Source organism: Phacochoerus africanus, chromosome 11, assembly GCF_016906955.1.
Source record: "Phacochoerus africanus isolate WHEZ1 chromosome 11, ROS_Pafr_v1, whole genome shotgun sequence".
Taxonomy (NCBI): Eukaryota; Metazoa; Chordata; class Mammalia; order Artiodactyla; family Suidae; genus Phacochoerus; species Phacochoerus africanus.
In genome coordinates, this window is record NC_062554.1 from 67338982 (window position 1) to 67358206 (window position 19225).

The following is a 19225-nucleotide window of genomic DNA, read 5'->3' on the forward strand; positions in this document are numbered from 1 at the left end:
TAAGGAGAAGAAAGGAATAATAGAATTACAAAAGTCAAAAAATAATTAACAAAATGGCAATAAGTCCATACCTATCAATAATTACTTTAAATGTAAATTGATTAAATTCTTCAACCAAAAGTCATAAGCAACTAAATAGATTTAAAAAAAAAAACAAGATCCAACTCTATGCTGCCTACAAGAGACTCATGTCAGCTTTAAGGGCACACACACACTAAAAACTAAGGGATAGCAAAAAGATATTCCATGCAAATGGAAACCAAAAGAAAGCAGAATACTTATCTGACAAAATATATTTTTAGTCAAAAACTATAAAAAAGAGACAAAGATGGTCAAAATATAATGATAAAGAGGTAAATCCAACAAAGGAACATAACATTTATAAGTATTTCTGTTTCCAATATAGGAGTACCTAAATATAAAAGCAAATATTAACAGAACTAAAGGGAGAAACAGAAATACAGTAATTGTAGGAGACTTCAACACCCCACTTTCAGCAGTAGGTAGATCATCTAGACAGAAAATCAATCAAGAAACATTGGACTTGAATAACATGTTAGGAATTCTCATCATGGCTCAGTGGTTAACAAACCTGACTTGTATCCATGAATAAGCAGGTTTGATCCTTGGCCTCACTCAGCAGGTTAAGGATCTAGTGTTGCGGTGGGCTGTGGTATGGTTCACAGATGCAGCTTGGATCCCTAGTTGCTGTGGCTGTGGTGTAAGCTGGCAGCTACAGCTCCAATTTGACCCCTAGCCTGGGAATTTCCATATGCTGCAGGTGTGGCCCTAAAAAGACAAAGGATAAATAAGTAAATAAATAAATAAATAAATAAAGTTAGACCTGATAGACTCAACAGAAATTTACAGAACATTCTTTCTAACAGCAGCAGAATACACTTTGTTTTCCAAATGCACATGGATATATCATTTATAGGGCCACTATACAAGTCAATAAATTTAAGATGTTTGAAATAATATCAAACACCTTTTCTGACCACAAAGGTATGAAACCAGAAATAAATTACAAGAAAAAACCCTGAAAATTGCATAACACTGAAAAACCAATGAATGGGTCAAAAAATAAAAAGAGAAATTAAAGAAAATTTAGACAATTTAAAATGGAAATATAAAATGTCAAAACTTATAGAATGCAAAATATGCAGTTCTGAGAGGGAAGTTCATAGTGATAAATGACTATACCAAGAAAGATCTTAGATAAAAACCTAAGCTACATGTTAAGAAATTAGAAAAAGAACAAAGGCCAAAGTCAGCAGAAGGAAGGCAATAATAAATATTAGAGAGGAAATAAATAAGAGGCCAGAAAAAAAAGGATGAAAAATCATTGAAACAATGAAAGATCACTGATGCCAAGAGCTGTTGTTTTGAAAAGATTAAAAAAAAATGTATAAGCCTTTAGTGAGGCTAATTGAGAAAAATGAAAGAGGACTCAACTAGAACAAGAAATGAAAGAGGAGAAATAACAGCTAATACCACAGACATACAAAGATCATAGAACACTACGAATAGGTATATGCCAACAAATTGAACAACCTTGAATAAATTGACAAATTTCTAGAAACACACAACCCTATAAAACTGAATCAGGAAGAAATGGACTAGAAATTGACCTGTCTACTAAGGCCAAAGAAGCAAATGCAAAAATAAATAAATAGGACTTAATTAAACACAGAAGCTTTTGCACAGAAGAAAGGAAACCATCAACAAAATAAAAAGACAACCTACTGAATTGGAGAAAATATTTGCAAATGCTATGACCAATAAGAAGTTAATATCCAAAACAAGCAATATAGAGAAAGACAAGTACTATATGATTTCACTCACATGTGGAATCTAAAAAACAAACAAACAAACTTATGGAAACAACATACTGGTGGATGTCAAACCTGGGGAGTGAGAAGTGGGGAAAAATGGGGAAGAGGGTCAAAAAGCAGAAACTCCTAGTTATAAGATAAATAAGTTCTGAGGATATAATGTACAGCAAGATGGCTATGGTTAAAAATACAGTATTCTATATTTGAAAGTTGCTGAGAAAATAAAACTTAAAAGGAATTATTAGAAAAAACTGTAATGACGTGAGGTGATAGATATTAACTAAACTTACTCTGCTATTCATTTTGCAATATATGCATATATCAAATCATTATGTACCTTAAACTAATACAACATCATATATCATCTTTATCTCCATAAAATTGGGGAAAAGTAATGAATTAAAATAAATATATCAGTTACCAAAAAAAGTTAATCTCATCCAGAAACACCCTTACAAAAAGGCTCAGAAAAATATTTGACCATATATCTGGGTGCCTAATAGCTCAGTCATGTTGACACATAATTAGATATCACAGTATCCAATAGATATTGTGAAAATAATATAGTGTGGGTTCTGAGAACAGATTATGAAAAATATTGTGTCAATATATACGCCCCTATTATAGGAGCACCCAAATTCATACAACGAATACTAACAGTCATAAAAGGAGAAATTGATGGGAATACAATAATAGTAGGAGAATTTAACACCCCACTCACAGATCCTCTAAACAGAAAATCAATAAGGCAACAGAGATCCTAAATGACACAATAGAAAAATTAGACTTAATTGACATTTTCATGACATTGCATCCCCAAAAAATCAAAATATAAGTTCTTTTCAAGTGAATGTGGAATATTCTCAAGGATCACTGGGGCACAAAACTACCCTCAACAAATTAAAGAGTATAGAAATCATTTAAAGTAACTTCTCTGACCATAAAGGCTTGAAACTAGAAATAAACTACAGGAAAAGAAATGAGAAAAAACTAACTACAGAGGGACTAAACAACATGCTACTAAAAAACCAAAGGGTCAACAAGGAAACAAAAAAGGAAATTAAAAAAAAAATACCCTAAGACAAATGATAACAAAAACACAACCATTCAAAATCTATGGGATGCTGCAAAAACTGTATCATAGTGATACAGGCCTTTCTCAGAAAAGAAGAAAAAACCTCAAATCAACAACTTAACCTACCACCTAAAAGAATTAGAAAAAGAAGAACAATTAAAACCTAAAGCCAGCAGAAGGAAGAAAATAATGAAGATCAGAGAAGAAGTTAGAGATTCAAAAAACAATACAAAAAAAATCAATAAAACCAAGAGCTGGTTCTTTTAAAGTGTAAACAAAATTGACAAACCTCTGGACAGACTCCCCAAGAAGAGGAGAGAAAGAACTGAAACAAAATAAGAAATAAAAAAGGAGAAATCTCAACAGATACTGCAGAAATACAAAAAACCATGAGAAGACTATGAACAATTATATGCCAACAAATTTGACAACCTAGAAGAAATGGACACCTTTCTAGAGACATACAGCCCTCCAAAAGAGAATCAAGAAGAAATAGATCAACTGAACAGACTGATCACTAGAAATGAAATCGAATATGTAATAAAACATTCCCTACACACAAAAGTCCAGGACCATATGGCTTCTCAGGCAACTTCTGCCAAACATATAAAGAATAACTTACACCTATCATTCTTAAACTTTCTCAAAAGGTTGAAGAAGAAGGAACACTTCCAAAGACATTCAATGAACCCACCATCACCCTAATACCAAAACCAGACAAAGATAATACCAAATAAGAAAATTATAGGCCAATATCATTGATGAATACAGACACAAAATTTCTCAACAAAATTTTAGCCTACTGAATCCAACAACATATAAAATAGATCATATGTCATGTCCAAGCGTGATTCATCCCAAGTGCCCAAAGATGGTTCAACATATGCAAATCAATCAACATCATACACCACATTAACAAAAGAAAAGCAAAAAACCACATAATCATCTCAATAGATGCAGAAAAAGCATCTGACAATATCCAACATCCATTCATGATAAAAACTCTTACCAAAGTGGTTATAGAGAGACATACCTTATCATAATAAAAGCCATTTATTAAAAACCCAAAGCCAATATAAAACTCAGTGGAGAAAAGCTAAAAGCCTTCCCACTAAAATCTGGAACAAGATAAGGATGCCCACTCTCACCACTTTTATTCAACATAGCATTGGAAGTCCTAGCCACAGCAATCAGACAAACGAAAGAAAATACATCCAAATGGGAAGAGAAGAGGTAAAGTTGTCACTCTATGCAGATGACATACTACAATATATAGAAAACCCTAAGGACTCCACTAAAAAAACTACTTGAACTGATCAATGAATTCAGCAAAGTATCAGGATACAAGATTAACATTCAGAAATTAGTTGCATTTCTGTTTACTGACAATGAAAAATTAGAAAAGAATTATAAAAATACAATACTTTTAAAATCACACCCCCAAAATTAAATACCTTGGAATAAACCTGACCAAGGAGATGAAAGACATATGCTAAGAACTATAAAACATTAATCAAGGAAATTAAAGAGGATTCAAAGAAATGGAAAGATATCCCATGCTCCTGAATTGGAAAAATTAATATGGTTAAAATGGCCATACTATCCAGAGCAATGTACAGTTTCAATGCATTCCCTATCAAATTATCCATGACATTTTTCACAGAACTAGAACAAAGAATCCAAAAATTTATATGGAACCACAAAAGACCCAGAATTTCCAAAGCAAACAAAAACAAAGCAGGAGGCATAACTCTCTCAGACTTCAGGCAATAATACAAAGCTACAGTAATCAAGACAGTATGGTACCAAAACAGACATACAGACCAATGGAGCAGAATAGAGAACCCAGAAATAAACCCAGACGCCTGTGGTCAATTACTCTTCAACAAAGGAGGCAAGAATATAAAATGGGGAAAAGATAGTCTCTTCATCAAATGGTGCTGGGAAAACTGGACAGACACATGTAAATCAATGAAACTAGAACACACCCTCATACCACCACAAAAATAAACTGAAAATGGCTTAAAGACTTAAACATAAGACAAGACACCATCAAACTCCTAGAAGAGAATATAGGCAAAACATTCTCTGACATCAACCTTACAAATATTTTCTTAGGTCAATCTCCCTAGACAACAGAAATAAAAACAAAAACAAACCAGTGAGACCTAATGAAATTTATGTTTTTGCACAGCAAAGGAAACCTTAAAAAACAACCACCACAGCAAAAAGACAACCTATGCAATGGGAGAAAGTAGTTTCAAATGATGCAACCAACAAGGGCTTAATCTCTAAAATACACAAACAACTTGTATGACTCAACAGCAAAAAAGCCAGCAACCCAATTAAAAAATGGGCAAAACACCTGAGTAGACATTTCTCCAAAGAAGACATACAATGGCCAATAGGCACATGATAAAATGCTCAACATCACTAATTATTAGAGAAATACAAATCAAAACTATAAAGAGGTACCACCTCACACTGGTCAGAATGACCATCATTAACAAGTCAACAAATAACAAATGCTGGAGAGGGTTTGGAGAAAGAGTACCCTCCTTCACTGTTGGTGGGAATGTAAACTGGTACAACCATTATGTAAAACGGTATGGAGATACCTCAGAAAACTAAATATGAACAACTACATGACACAGCAATCTCACTGCTGGGCATTTACCCAGACAAAACTTTCATCAAAAAAGTTACATGCACCCCTACGTTCATTGCAGCACTGTTCACAATAGCCAAGACATGGAAACCTAAATATCCATGGATAGATGAATAGATTAAGTAGATGTGGTATATATACATGATGGAATACTACTCAGCCATAAAAAGGACAAATAATGCTATTTGCAGTAACATGGATGGAACTAGACACTCTCATAGTAAGTGAAGTAAGTCAGAAAAAGAAAGACAAATACCATGTGATATTACATATCTAGAATCTAAAATGTAGCACACATGAACTTATCTATAGAAAGGAAACAAACTCATAGACTTGGAGTACAGTCTAATGGTTGCCAAGGGGGAGGGGGAGGGAGTGGGATGGACTGGGAGTTTGGGGTTAGTAGATGCAAACTATTGCTTTTGGTGTGGATAAGCAATGAGAAACTGCTGTATAGCACAGGGAACTCTATCTAGTCACTTACGATGGAAGACGATGGAGGTAAATATGTATAACTGGGTCACTTTGCTGTACAGCCAAAATTGACAGAACATTGTAAATCAACTATAATAAAAAATAAATTAAAAAGAAAGAAAGGAAAAACATTGTGGCTTCTGTCTTTTGCTCTTGTTCTACAGGAAGCCAGCTGCCATGTCACAAGGACATTCAAATAGTCCTAGGGTGAGGTCCACATGGTGAGGTCATGTAGACTCCAGCTCATAGTCATATGAGTGGGTCATCTTAGACATGGATCCTTCAACCCCAGTTAAATGTTTGGGTGACTGTAGTTCTGGCAGATGTCTTGACTGCAACATCATGAAAGATCCCAAGCTAGAACCACCTTGCTGATGCTCTCAAATACCTGAACAGAAATTGAGATAATAAATGTTTATTCTTGCTTTAAATCAGTGAGTTTGGGTTAAATTGTTACTATGCAATAGATAGCTAGTTTAAAAATCATTTACAAAAATAATTGCTGTGTATTCTTCAAAAATGTCAAGTTCAAAAAAGACTGAGGACTTTTTCTATATTAAATTAGGAAGAAAACCCAATCAAATGAATGCAGGATCCTAGAATGATCCTGAACAAGAGAAAAAAAAAAAAAAAGCATGTGTTTGTGTGTGTGTACACATATGCAGGCGTGCACCTGCATTTGCTATAATAAAGAATATTAAGATGACTGGAGGAGTTCCCTTCATGGCTCAGCGCTAACGAACCCAGCTACTATCTGTGAAAACACGGGTTTGATCCCTGCCCTGGCTCAATGGGTTAAGCATCTGGCCTTGCAGTGAGCTGTGGTGTAGGTCGTAGATGAGGCTCGGATTCTTGGTGGCTGTGGCTGTGGTGTAGGCCAGCAGCTACAGCTCGGATTCGATCTCTGGCCTGGGAACTTCCACATGTCATGGGTGCAGCCATAAAAAGACAAAAAAAATTAAGATGATTGGAAAAATCTGTACAGTCTGTCCCTTAAGTAATATATTAATTTCCTGTTTTTGCTCATTGCACTCTAGTTATGCAAGACTGTGTACTTTTTTTTTTTTTTGTCTTTTTTGCTATTTCTTTGGGCCGCTCCCGCACCATATGGAGGTTCCCAGGCTAGGGGTCGAATCAGAGCTGTAGCCACCGACCTACGACAAAGCCACAGCAACGAGGGATCCGAGTCGTGTTTGCAACCTACAGCACAGCTCACGGCAACGCCGGATCGTTAACCCACTGAGCAAGGGCAGGGACCGAACCCGCAACCTCATGGTTCCTAGTCGCATTCGTTAACCACTTCGCCACGACAGGAACTCCCCAAGACTGTGTTCTTGATTTTAGGAAATACACACTAAAGTATTTAGATGAAGGGTATCATGTCTGTAACTTATCTCAAAGTAAAACAAAAATTATATAATTGTAATTGTATACACAAAAATGTATGCATAAATATCCCATATCTATCTATCTATATATATATAACTATACTATGGCTATCTACCTATATCTATCTAAATATCCAGAAAGAGAGAAGAAAATACAGTAAAATATTAACATTTGGAGAATCTTGGGGATGGGTATATGGCAATTCTTTATATTATTCTTGCAATTTTTCTTTGGAAATTAAAAGAAAAAGAGCAGAAGTGGCTGCTGTTCCTACTTTCCTTTCTAAATAAACTGTTTTAAAACATAAGGTTGGAGGGAGTTCCCTTCTGGGCTCAGTGGTTGACAACCTGACTAGCATCCATGAGAGTATGGGTTTCATTCCTGGCCCTGCTCAGTGAGCCGTGGTGTAGGTCTCAGATGCAGCTGAGATCCTGCCTGGCTGTGGCTGTGCAGTAGGCCGGCGGCTGTAGCTCCAATTCAGTCTCTAGCCTGCCTAGCCTGGGAACTTCCACACGCCCTGGTGCAGCCCTAAAAAGTGATAAATAAATAAATAAATAAATAAATAAAGTTGGAAATATTACAGACTTTTTAAATGAATTTAGAGAATCCGAATCAGAATTTTTAAAAGGAAAGGATAGAATAGAAGAGAGCATTGTATATTAGTAAAGGTGAATGCTATTTTTGGGGGTTTTCCTTTCAGTTCTCCAGAGAGGCGAAAGTGGATGCACTGTGCTGCGCTGTCAAAAAAAGTTGGATAGCCAGTGCCCTGAAGACTAGCGTCTGAGAGAGACTGGGTCAGAGTTCCTCCGCCCACCAGCCCCTCCCAACCTGTAGCAGTCTCAGTCAGCCTCACCGCGTGGCGTCCCGCCCCCAGCTGCCGGCAGGTGTGCGCTCAAGTTAGCACGTGGTGCTAGATACTACTTAAGGGCCCACCTTCTCTTGTTTGCAGCTGCCGCCTTCTCCTGCCCTGTCCTACCGGAGCTGCCGGAGGCTCGCGGGTCTCAGAACGCATCACGCCGCTGGGGTTGGAGCCGTGGCATGGGCTCCGCCGGCCCCCTCTGGGTTTTCTTGGCTCTCATCGTGCCAGGGGTCCTCGGTGAGCTGGGAGTGGGAGCACGGAGGTAGGGATGCGTCTGGGGCAGGGACGACCTCTGGGCTGCGATGCAAAGCGGAGTCAAACGTGAGACCGAGGGAGCCCCGCAGGACCACTGCCTGCCTCTCCCTTGCTTTGGGGAACTCCCGAAGATGTCCTGAATGTCTTCACTCGCTCATCCGGGTCTGGGGTTACCAGAATTGCAGGCTGCATCACCAGGATCTGCAGGTTTGGCTCCTGGCGTGGCTGCCCGCTCAGCGCCCTCAGGGCTCCCCCGTCCCCCCCACCCCCACCCCCCCGGGGACTCCGGAGATACTCAGCGTTCTGTGACGGAGGTCTGCTAGCGCTAACACCTGCGTGTGGGCTACGAGTCCAAAAACCTACAGTGATGAGCTCAGACTGGGCTGCATGCCCCGCTGGCGCAGGAGTTTCTGCATACACAGAACTCGCTCCTGTCTAGTAAAAGCTGCACAGTCTCCTGCTGCCTTCCCACAGTAAGAATAATGTCTGATTCCCAGACATGGTTCATATATATATGTATATATATATATGTACACATATTGAACTTCGATGTGATGTTGGTAAAGAGATCCTAAATGATAAACACCTAGAATTTAGAAAAGCTGATGCATGAATAAAAACTACAGTCCTTTGTGTTATGATCCTATGTGAGTAACACAAATGGCAAGGGCTCCAGAAGGGATCAATATTTACTATCATTTTTTTCCTCCACATTGGCTTAATTTGAAACAAGTATTGTAATTTGTTAAGATTAGAGTGTCTTGGTAATAAGATGGGTCTCACAGTCAATTTCCAGAGTGCAGTGGATTCCTAGTTTATTAAGAAGTTTACTGTATGCAGACCTCAATACCTGTGTGACTTCTGGCAAGTCCATGGCTCCCTGAGCCTCAGTTTCTTCATCTGTAAAACCAAGCTTGTGATGAGCAGTCCTACCCTTACTGAGCTGCCCTGGATATCAGATGAAATAAGGCAAATGAAAGTTAGGTGATACTGCTAAAAGTCAGTACTAAGATGACTGTTTGGACCTGATTTTATGGAGCCAACATGTAAGCTTAACCACTTCCAGCTTATTAAGGGAGACTGCATACACTGGTTCTATTACAACCCACTTTGTCTGCTTCCTGACATTTAACTTTCTCCTGACCCTTAACTGACCATTTCCCCAAGCCATTATCTTCGTCTCTCTCTCTCCTACATATGAACTCTCTTTCAACAAATGCACTTTTACAGCTTTCTCTAACATATCTGACTTGTTGCCAGTATTCCATTCCTATTTCTAAATTTCAGAGAGGATTATGAATTGAAAATCAATTTCTTCATGCGCCCTGCCCATTTGTTATCCCTTCCTAAGGATGCCAGAGCATCCCCTTCCAGGACCAGAGCAGGACCCTCCTTGGTCACGTAACTCCAGGCATGTTGAAGATCAGGTGTACCCATCTGTCAGCTGTCACAGCTAGGGTGCTTCTGTTTTTGTCTTAGCATTCTTACACCAGTATTCTAATTCTACTCATTATGATTACCTGTGTAAAAACCTCATTTCCTACAGGTCATTCTTATACCAGTCTTTAACCTTCCCAATGGTGAAAATCAAAATTAAATTTTTTTTTCATTGTTCTACTCTGTTGCTCAAAAATCTGAAAGGGGTTCCTACTGCCTGTGGACTTTAAAAAATATCTAATGTCCTCAACTTTTCAAGCCCTTTGTAGTTGGATCTGACCTAAGCATGCCCCTCCTGATTCCCCATTGTTTCCTATCATGAATGCACTGCTCACCTTCTTGCCTGACAGTCCTTTGCTCATGCTGTGCCCATGCCTCCTCCTGACTTTTGCTCCTACTTTGTACCCTCCCCAGACCATCCCTTAGCTTTTGGCCAATTCCTGCCCTTGAGCATGCTTAAGAAACTCTTGAGATGCCTTTTAAGTATGTATGTATTACATATTTCTCCAATTTTATTAAGAAATATTTGACATACATCACTGTGTAAGGTTAAGGTATACAGCATGATGGTTTGATTTACATATATTGTGAAATGATTACCACAAGAAGTTTAGTTAACATTCATCACCTCATGTAGATAAAATAAAAAGAAAAAATGTTTTCCTTGTGATAACTCTTAGAATCTACTCTATCAACAATTTTCCTATGTATCATACTGACATGTTAACTATAGTTATCATGTTGTACATTACATCACCAGTGCTTATGTTTTCTTATAACTGAAAAATTGAACCTTTTGTCCACCTTCCTCCAATTCTCCCTCCTCCCACCCCCAGCTGCTGGTAATTACAAATCAGATCTTTTTCTATGAGTTTTGTGGTTTTGTTTTTAGATTCCACACGTAAGTGAGATCCTACATTATTTGTATGTCTCTGTCTGACTTATTTCACTGAGCATAATGCCTTCAGGGTCCATCCCTGTTGTTGTAAATGGTAGGATTTTCTTGCTTTTTAATGGCTGAATAATATTCCATTATATATATACACCACAACTTCTTTATCCATTCATCTATTGACGGATACCTAGGTTGTTTCCATGTGCTGGCTATTGTAAACAATGCTGCTATGAACATGAGGGTGCATATTTATTTTCAAGTTAGTGTTTTCATTTCCTTTGTATATATTCCCAGAAGTGCAATTGTTGGAGTATGTGGTAGTTCTGTTTTTAACTTTTTGAGGACTTATGGTGCCTTTTGAAAATGGAGGTTTCTGGGTTCCATGTCACCTTCCAGAGATTCCTATGTTTGGGGTGTGGCTGAGGTTTAATAAGCACGCTGGAAGATTCTGAAGCAAGTGTCTTATAGAGCACAGTGCTATGAGCAAAGTCTCACGGAAAGCAAATTTCCTTCTCAGAGTAATTTTGTTTTTCTCCTTCTGTCTATTTGCATAAACAAATTCAAATTGCCGGCACTCTTCAACTTCACTCCTGCCTTGACTAACAGCCTCACCTTACCCAACATTAGGAAAACAAAATCAGGAGTTCCCATCATGACTCAGCAGTTAACAAACCTGACTAGGATCCATGAGGATGAGGGTTCGATCCCTGGCCTTGCTCAGTGGGTTAAGGATCTGGCATTGCTTTGGCTGTTGCATAGGCCAGGAGCTACAGCTCTTATTTGACCCCTAGCCTGGGAACCTCCATATGCCCTAAACAAACAAACAAAAAACAAAAAAAAAAAAGAGAGAGAAAGAAAGAAAACAAAATCATTAAATAGGAATTCCCTTATTTTCTAATCATCTTCCTCCATCTGAGATCTCAGATCCTTTCTCTCCTCTGCTTGATAGCTGCTGAGGACTTCCCATCACATTAGGTTAAAAGCCATGCTTCTTAACCTCAGCTAGAGGCCTCTTCCTCTTTCTGAAATTCTCTGTACTCCTTCCTCACTATCTCTGCTCCAGCCACAATGGCCTTCTTTCTATTCTTTAGATGGTCATGCTTGTTTAGCTATTGCACTAGGTGTTCCTCTGTTAAAATGCTCTTCCTGCCACTATCCCTTACCTGTCTCCTTGACATTCAGGTCTCAGCTCCACTGTCACTCTTTAACTCTCTGACTCTTACCTGAAGCAGTCCATACCCCAGGTCACTGTGTTCCATGTAATCTCTGGGTTCTTTCTGTTTTCCAAAGAACACCTGCTATCATATAAAACCTTCTTATTTATTTATTTGCTTGTTCCCTCACCGGAATACAAGTTCTGGGAAAGCCTTTATTGCTCTTATGGCCTGATGAATCCCTAGCACCAGCCATAATGAGGAATTCAACAAGAAAGTTCTATTTCCTCATTTAACAGTGGAAAAAGCATCCTATCTCCTGGTAAAAGTCAGCTCCTCAATCTGTAGTCATAATCACATTCCAGCCCCTCTTGCTTGTGCACAAGCTTTACTTCTGCAAGGACTTTGCTTCCCTTGTATTGTATCATTCATTTGCATCTCTCCCTTGGAGGACCCCCATCAGCAGTTAAATATGCTCCAGAGCATCCCCTCTTGGGTTGGGGGAGGAGGTTTCTCATGACCCAATGGAACTCCACTTTGGCATCCCTCTTCTCATCCTTCTCAGCAAAATTTCTTACAATTCTTGATCTCCTTAACCCACTCCAGACAGGCTTCCTTCCCCATCATTTTCCTGAAGCTACTCTCAGCTAGATTACTACTGACCATCTGCTAACAAATCCAATGGTCATTTTTCTATCTTTATTCTTCTCAGTCTTTCAGCAAAAGCTGACTGCTCCCTTCCTCTTAAAACAGTTTTAATTCTCATCTTCCAAAACAGGAAATTCCTTTATATTTTTTCTGTACCTCCTTAGTCTCTTTTGCCCTATCTTTAATATTTTAGAGTCTTGGGGCTCAGCCCTCAGCCTCTTCTATTTTTCTCCATACCTTCTTCCTAAGAGCTCTCATCCAGTCTCATGGCTTTAAATGCTGTTTATATGTTGATGACTCAAATGTATATTATCTATAGCCCTGAGCTCTCTCCTCAGGGGCAAATTTGTATATCCAATTGCATTTCCATCTTGATGTCCATTGAGTGTATTAATTATACCAAGTCTAAGGTGGAATCAATTCTGCACACCCCACCCCACCCCCACACACACCCGCTCCTTTCCAGTCTTAGTATATGATATTACCATCAACCAAGTAGCTCAAGTCAAAAGACTAAAAACTACTGCTAAATCCTCCAATTCCCTTCGCCCTACATCTAGTACAACAAAGTCTTACCAATTTTGCTTTTAAAATATATTCCAAATTCATCAACTTTTCACTGTTTCCCTGTGTCCAAGTGTCATTTTTTTGGTCTGAATTCTGTAATACGCTCCAGACTTCATTCCCTACATCTAAAAGTCCATTCTCCACCCAGTTGCAAGACAATTTTTTTTTTTTAGATTTATACTTAAGTATTTTATTTTTCAGAGTGATTATACATTGCATTTTTTTATTATTCTTATTTTATTCATTTTTTACACACATTTTTCCAGTTTTATCAAGAAATAATTGACATACATCACTGCATGAGTTTAAGGAATATAGCATGATGGTTTAATTACATATATTGTGAAATGATTACCACAAAAGGTTCAGCTAATATCCATCTTCTCACACAGATACAATTTTTTTTTTAAAGAAAGAAGAAAAGGAGAAAGGAAAGGAATTCTCTCCTTGTGATAATAACTCAAGATTTATTCTCGAAACTTTCAAATGCTATTCTTTTTACAGGTTAAATCAGTCCATGTGACTCTCTTGCTTGAACTCTGCAATGCCTTCCACTCAGGGTAATGTCCAGACATCCTACTGTGGCCTAAGAAGCCCTATGTATCCATCCTGCTGGGCTTCCTGACTCAATCCCATACCACTCTGATCACTGCCTTCCAGCCTCACTTGCCTTCTGTTTATCCCTAAAGCATAGTAAATCCATCCTTGCTGTTAGGCATCTGCCTAAAACACTTTTACCCAGCACTTGGCACCTTCTTATCCTTCAGTTATAACTCAAATGTCTCCTCTTCACAAGCCTTCTTTAACCATCATAACTGAAGTCGTATGCCAGCCTGTCCCCTCCATTTTCCAGTGCATTACATCAATCTGTTCATTACCTTTCATACTATCTATTTATTTATTGGTATTTAGTTATGGTCTGCCTCCCTTTATTGGAATAGAAATTCCAGGAGGGTGGGGGCCTTGCATCCAGTGTTCACTGATCCATGTTCCATGCTTAAGACAGGACCTTGATTAATATGCATACCTGCCATTCAAAAATGATCAAATAGCCAGCAATCCTGGTGTTATGATACTTGATTATAATAATTCTCATTCTTAATAATAATTTCTCCTCCTACTTTCTTTCTGGACTCAATTTCAGTTTTATTTTTATTATCCTATGTATTTGTTCTTTATTCATTTCAAATGGATTTCTAAGCCTTTCCCGGTAAATCCCCTTAGATCCAAATCTGTTATCTAGAAACTCCTTTGCCTAGTTAGTTTTTAACACAGTTGGAGGAATGTATCTGTCAATGTTTTACCACTATCTTCTGTTTTAGATCCAGTCATGATCTACACTGATTTTTACTCTTGGTTTTAAAAAGATGTGAAGAGGATCAAATGACCCTTAAGAAAACTCATGTTACTTAGTGTTTCATAGACTAACTTTCCTTTTCTGATGTGGAAGAGAACATGATTGCTGGAAAGTCTGCCCTATAACCAGGGATTTTGGCAATTTCATTACTAATAAGAGCTAGTGCCCCCAGTAGAGAGAGTCCCTAAATCTCCTTATTGGAGATAAGAATTCCCCATTGTTTCTTATCCACGAAGTATGATTCTTATCTCCTTTTACCTCTGAATGTCAAGTTATAAAGTACCCTTCTACTTTTGCTGCTTCAAGATCTTAGTTACCTCTTAGTCCATGTCATTGCTACTGATTAAATCTTGTAAATTCAAAGCAATCTTCCAGCTTGTGGAGGCTGTCCTTATTCAGAGTGGATAATTGCAGGTTATATCACTTGGTTAGAATGAATTGGTACAAATCAGGACAATCATGAAGTTGGTCCTCATTGAGGTCAAGCCCTGACTTTCCCTGTTGAGCCTTGCTGTTTTGCAAAGGTATGCACTTGGACATTTGTAGGTGTTAATGGAGGAAACCAAAGGAGCTGAGGAAAGAGATAGGAGACCTACAGTGAGAATTGAGCCCTATCAGTAATGGCTATTCTTAGACCCCATCTATTTGACTACTCCAACAGAAGTGTTGGGCTGCAGAAAGGCTGAGCCTTGGCTGTACCCTTGGGAGCTCTGTGTTTGCCTTCGTGTCAGTTAGTCTATATTTGATCTTTGACACCATATTTGTCTCAGACTTATTTGAAAAAGGAGACATAAATTTGATAGTTAAATATACCACCATTCTGAAGTTGAAAGTTTAATTCTCTTTCATACTGGAAAAAAAAAAAAGTCTTTTCTAGGTACCTCCTCAAGTATGTGGGTGTTGCAGTTTCTTACCCATCTCCTAGAATAAGATTTGTTTTCTCATCATCATTGTAGCTATCATCATTATCATCATCATTATTTTAAGTCACAGGGAAGTGTCTTGAAATGACTAACTCTTTTTATCTAGTACCCATCTGGAGGTATTTATTAAACTCTTTTGGGGGCATAAAACTCTTCTAGGTTAATGGAATAAAGTAATGAAAAATAATAACTAACACCTATTTTCTTCTTGCTAGGACCTAAAGGTTTAAAGACTGAGGTAGTAATGTTAATTCATTAAAGTAGTTTTAGAGGATCATAGATGTGATCAGCTTACAAGGTCTTTGACACACTCGTTTCCTGTGCTATCCCAGAAAAGTTTTTATTTGTAAGGTTCGGTTTTTATTTATAACGTTGTAAGAAGATGGAACAACTCCGTGGTCTTTATGGAATTTTATTAAAAATTGATTTTCTCCAGCTCTTCCTCCAAAGTCGATCCTAAAATGTCTTTGAACATCTGAGTTCTGTGTATATATATTCATACTGTAAGATGTATATTCTTTGCTCCAACAAGTAATGAGATTTTAGGTTTACTTCCTAAAGATCAAAGTTGTCAATGTAAGTGGTGACAAAACAGAAGCAGAATAGAGATGTTAGTCACTCTTAGTTTTGATATTCCTGTGGTCTTTGTCTCTAGGTCAGTGTAAATTCCTGCCAAGGTATCCTTTTGCTAAGCCTAAAATTCAGAGTGATCAGTCTGAGTTTGCTGTTGGGACAACTTGGGAATATGAGTGCCTTCCTGGGTATACCAAGAGGTCATTCTCTATCACCTGCTTAGAGACCTCCAAGTGGTCAGATGCTCAGCAATTATGTAAACGTGAGTAATCTGTAATAGAGGAATCTTGAGTCTATACCATGTCTCTGTGAGATAACCTGCTATATTCAAAATAAAACAGAAGCAAATTAGTAAGTAATTTCAAATTAAGGGGGCTCCTGTGTTCTTCATATTTTCTTTTACTCCTAAGGGTTTTCAGTATTAGGGTTGCCATCATAGCTGACCAACCCTATTTATCCTATAATTTCCATATCCTTGTTCTATGGACTCTGTACTGGGTTGTGTGAGCCTAGAAGTTTGTATACAAGGAGTATTAGTTTCGCCTCATTCTTACTCCTTTCAATTCAATAAATATTTTTGAGTAACCACTAAGTATGAAGCAGTCTGGCTGATGGGGTGGGAGAAATATAAAAATTAATCTGGTAGTCTCTGTCTTTGAAGAACTCCTGTATTATTTGTAAAGCAAATACTATACTGTGGTATAATTTATTTTATTCATGGAGATAAAATCCTATGACATCATAGAGAAAACTGTCTAGGAGACAAGGGAAATCTAGGCATTATAGACAGAGGAAACAGTATAATATGCCAACACAAATGAATGGAAGAACAAGATGTCTTTGGAAAATAGAAAAATTCAGTGTGCTTGGAATATAAGGTACACAGTGAGGAATAGTAGTTGATTAAATGGATTGGAGCTTAACTGTGATGAGCCATGCATTCTTTTCCAATAAACAGTGGTAAGTCCTTGTAAGTTTCTAAGTGTAGAGAGTGGCATGACCCCATTTGCACTTCTGAAAGATAATGTATTCGGTGGTATAGAAGATGTACTCGCAATGGCGACCAGCATTAGAAAGATGTTTTATTGTTCAGCGATCCAATAGGAAATTGTAGCAGTGGCAAAATTGCTGGTCTAGAGAAAGATTTCTGGAATCCAGTCACAAAAACTTGGTGACCAGTTGAATTAAGGGCAGGGGGAAGAGAATGAGTTACAGAAAAGAAATAACGATTGTGAGGTTTTTCTTTGAGCCACAAACTTTGTAGATGTTGTCATCAATTGACAATACAAAAAAAGTAAACAGAGACTTTAAATTATGGTTGACTACAAATAATGTTTGCATCCATGCTCAGAAAAACAGACTGTGTGCTTTTAACAGCGTTATGGACTATGCTTTGAAAGACAGAATTTCTGTAAATGTCAAAAATTTATTTGGATAAACACAAATAGGCTATTCAGCGAGTCCAGTCAAGTTGGAATTTAATATAAAACACAAAAGTCCCCCAAATCCAAGTCCCAAATTCTGTTTTGTTTTGTTCTCCCTTATAGGCAAATCATGTGTGAGTCCTAGAGAACTCCTCCATGGCTCTGTCCTCGCACCCATGGGTATCGTGTTTGGGTCAACAATTACATATTCTTGTAATAAAGGGTGAGTTGGCAGGAGACAGTTCCAGAGTACATGAATAGTAGAATAGTAGTTTCGACCAGAAATCCCCCATCTTCCAAAAGAGATCTGAGTAAATGCCACCCACTTTAAAACAAAGATAATCAAAAAGAGAATCACCTCTCTGATTGGCTCCAGAGACAATGCTTCAGCATTACCCACTAGAAAGGATCCTTAGGAATCTTTTAGAAAGAAGTTTGGGCCACTCTTATTCCAGTTTTAAATCTTCAGCATTACTGACCAGGAGGTCAAATTTCACTTGTCTTTAGATTGTTGAATCTTTTGTGTGAGCCCTTAGTCTGTCTCCATTACTTGTCATACATGATGTTCTATTCTTGGCCATTCTTTCAGTGGAAAAAGAGCTTAAGGGGCTTTCCTAAAATGTCCAGCTGGGAGATGATCACTCATCTCTTTGTCTTTAGATATCGACTCATTGGTGATCCATCTGCTACATGTATTATCTCAGACAATATTGTAACCTGGGATAAGGACATGCCTATCTGTGAATGTGAGTAAAGTTTTCTGTTTATTCAGGCCAGGTAATTCCTCTTGTCCCCTTGTTGAGGGAAAGCAAGCATCTATACATCAAAATAAGTACCGAGGAGAGTTATACCTGGTTTAAGTAGTTCTGGACACAGAAATTTGGCTTATCTTTTTTCATGCCCGCAATCTCACTACACTTTGCTTTGAAGATAAGTTATTTCATAGTGAATAAGTTGTCAAATTTAAAATGTACTACAAGATTACACACTGCCAACTTTATTCCAAGTAAAATGTACCTCACCCTAGATGTCTTTTGTAACAGTTTTTCTGTTCTCTGGGGGTGGGGACTGGAGACCAGTTTTATTGAATCAAGCCAGTTCTGTGTATCTATCTTCCTACTTTGCTGCTTCCCATTTAGAACCATCTTTGAGACTTCAACAATACAGATTAATTGTCGGCTTGGTGGAAGTTTAGTTTGCAAGAATTAAGACAAAATTCCCAGAAAGTAAAACAGTTAAATGCCTTCTCTCTTTTCCTACCTCCTCCCAAAAAGCTATTCCTTGTGAGTCACCCCCAGCCATCCCCAATGGAGACTTTTACGGCAATGACGAGAACTTTTACTATGGAATGGTGGTTACTTATGAGTGCCATGTTGGGAAGAATGGGAAAAAGCTATTTGATCTTGTGGGTGAGAAGTCAATATATTGCACCAGCAAAGATAATCAAGTTGGCATCTGGAGCAGCCCTCCCCCTCAGTGTATTCCTGTAGTCAAATGCCCAATGCCAGATGTTGAAAATGGAATTATGGAATCTGGATTTAGGCGTTCGTTTTCCTTAAATGATTCTGTGATGTTTACGTGTAAGCCTGGCTTTACCATGAAAGGCAGCAACATAGTGTGGTGCCAACTAAACGGTGAATGGAATCCTCCACCGCCAAGGTGCTCCAAGGGTGAGTTGGGATAAAACTTTGG

General features: G+C 38.0%; 1 protein-coding gene and 1 long non-coding RNA gene across 5 annotated transcripts in view; one reads left to right on the plus strand and one right to left on the minus strand.

The window, feature by feature from the left end:
• The window catches only part of LOC125111255 (uncharacterized), a 68869-nt gene extending 60065 nt beyond the window's left edge, over positions 1-8804 (minus strand). Inside the window, exon 1 of the long non-coding RNA XR_007130849.1 lies at positions 8375-8804. This is a non-coding gene — a long non-coding RNA (uncharacterized LOC125111255). The remainder of the gene's footprint in view (positions 1-8374) is intronic.
• Positions 8263-19225, plus strand: part of LOC125111252 (complement receptor type 2-like) — a 104669-nt gene continuing 93706 nt past the window's right edge. For 2 of the 4 annotated variants that reach the window (XM_047753144.1, XM_047753145.1), the window contains exons 1-5: positions 8300-8537; positions 16192-16371; positions 17657-17756; positions 18194-18279; positions 18808-19203. In XM_047753144.1, the coding sequence (XP_047609100.1) occupies positions 8480-8537; positions 16192-16371; positions 17657-17756; positions 18194-18279; positions 18808-19203 (820 nt within the window). In that variant the 5' untranslated portion in view covers positions 8300-8479. Of the gene's footprint in view, positions 8538-16191; positions 16372-17656; positions 17757-18193; positions 18280-18807; positions 19204-19225 lie in introns of all 4 variants that reach the window. The other 2 variants (XM_047753147.1, XM_047753146.1) reach the window with 2 other exon arrangements.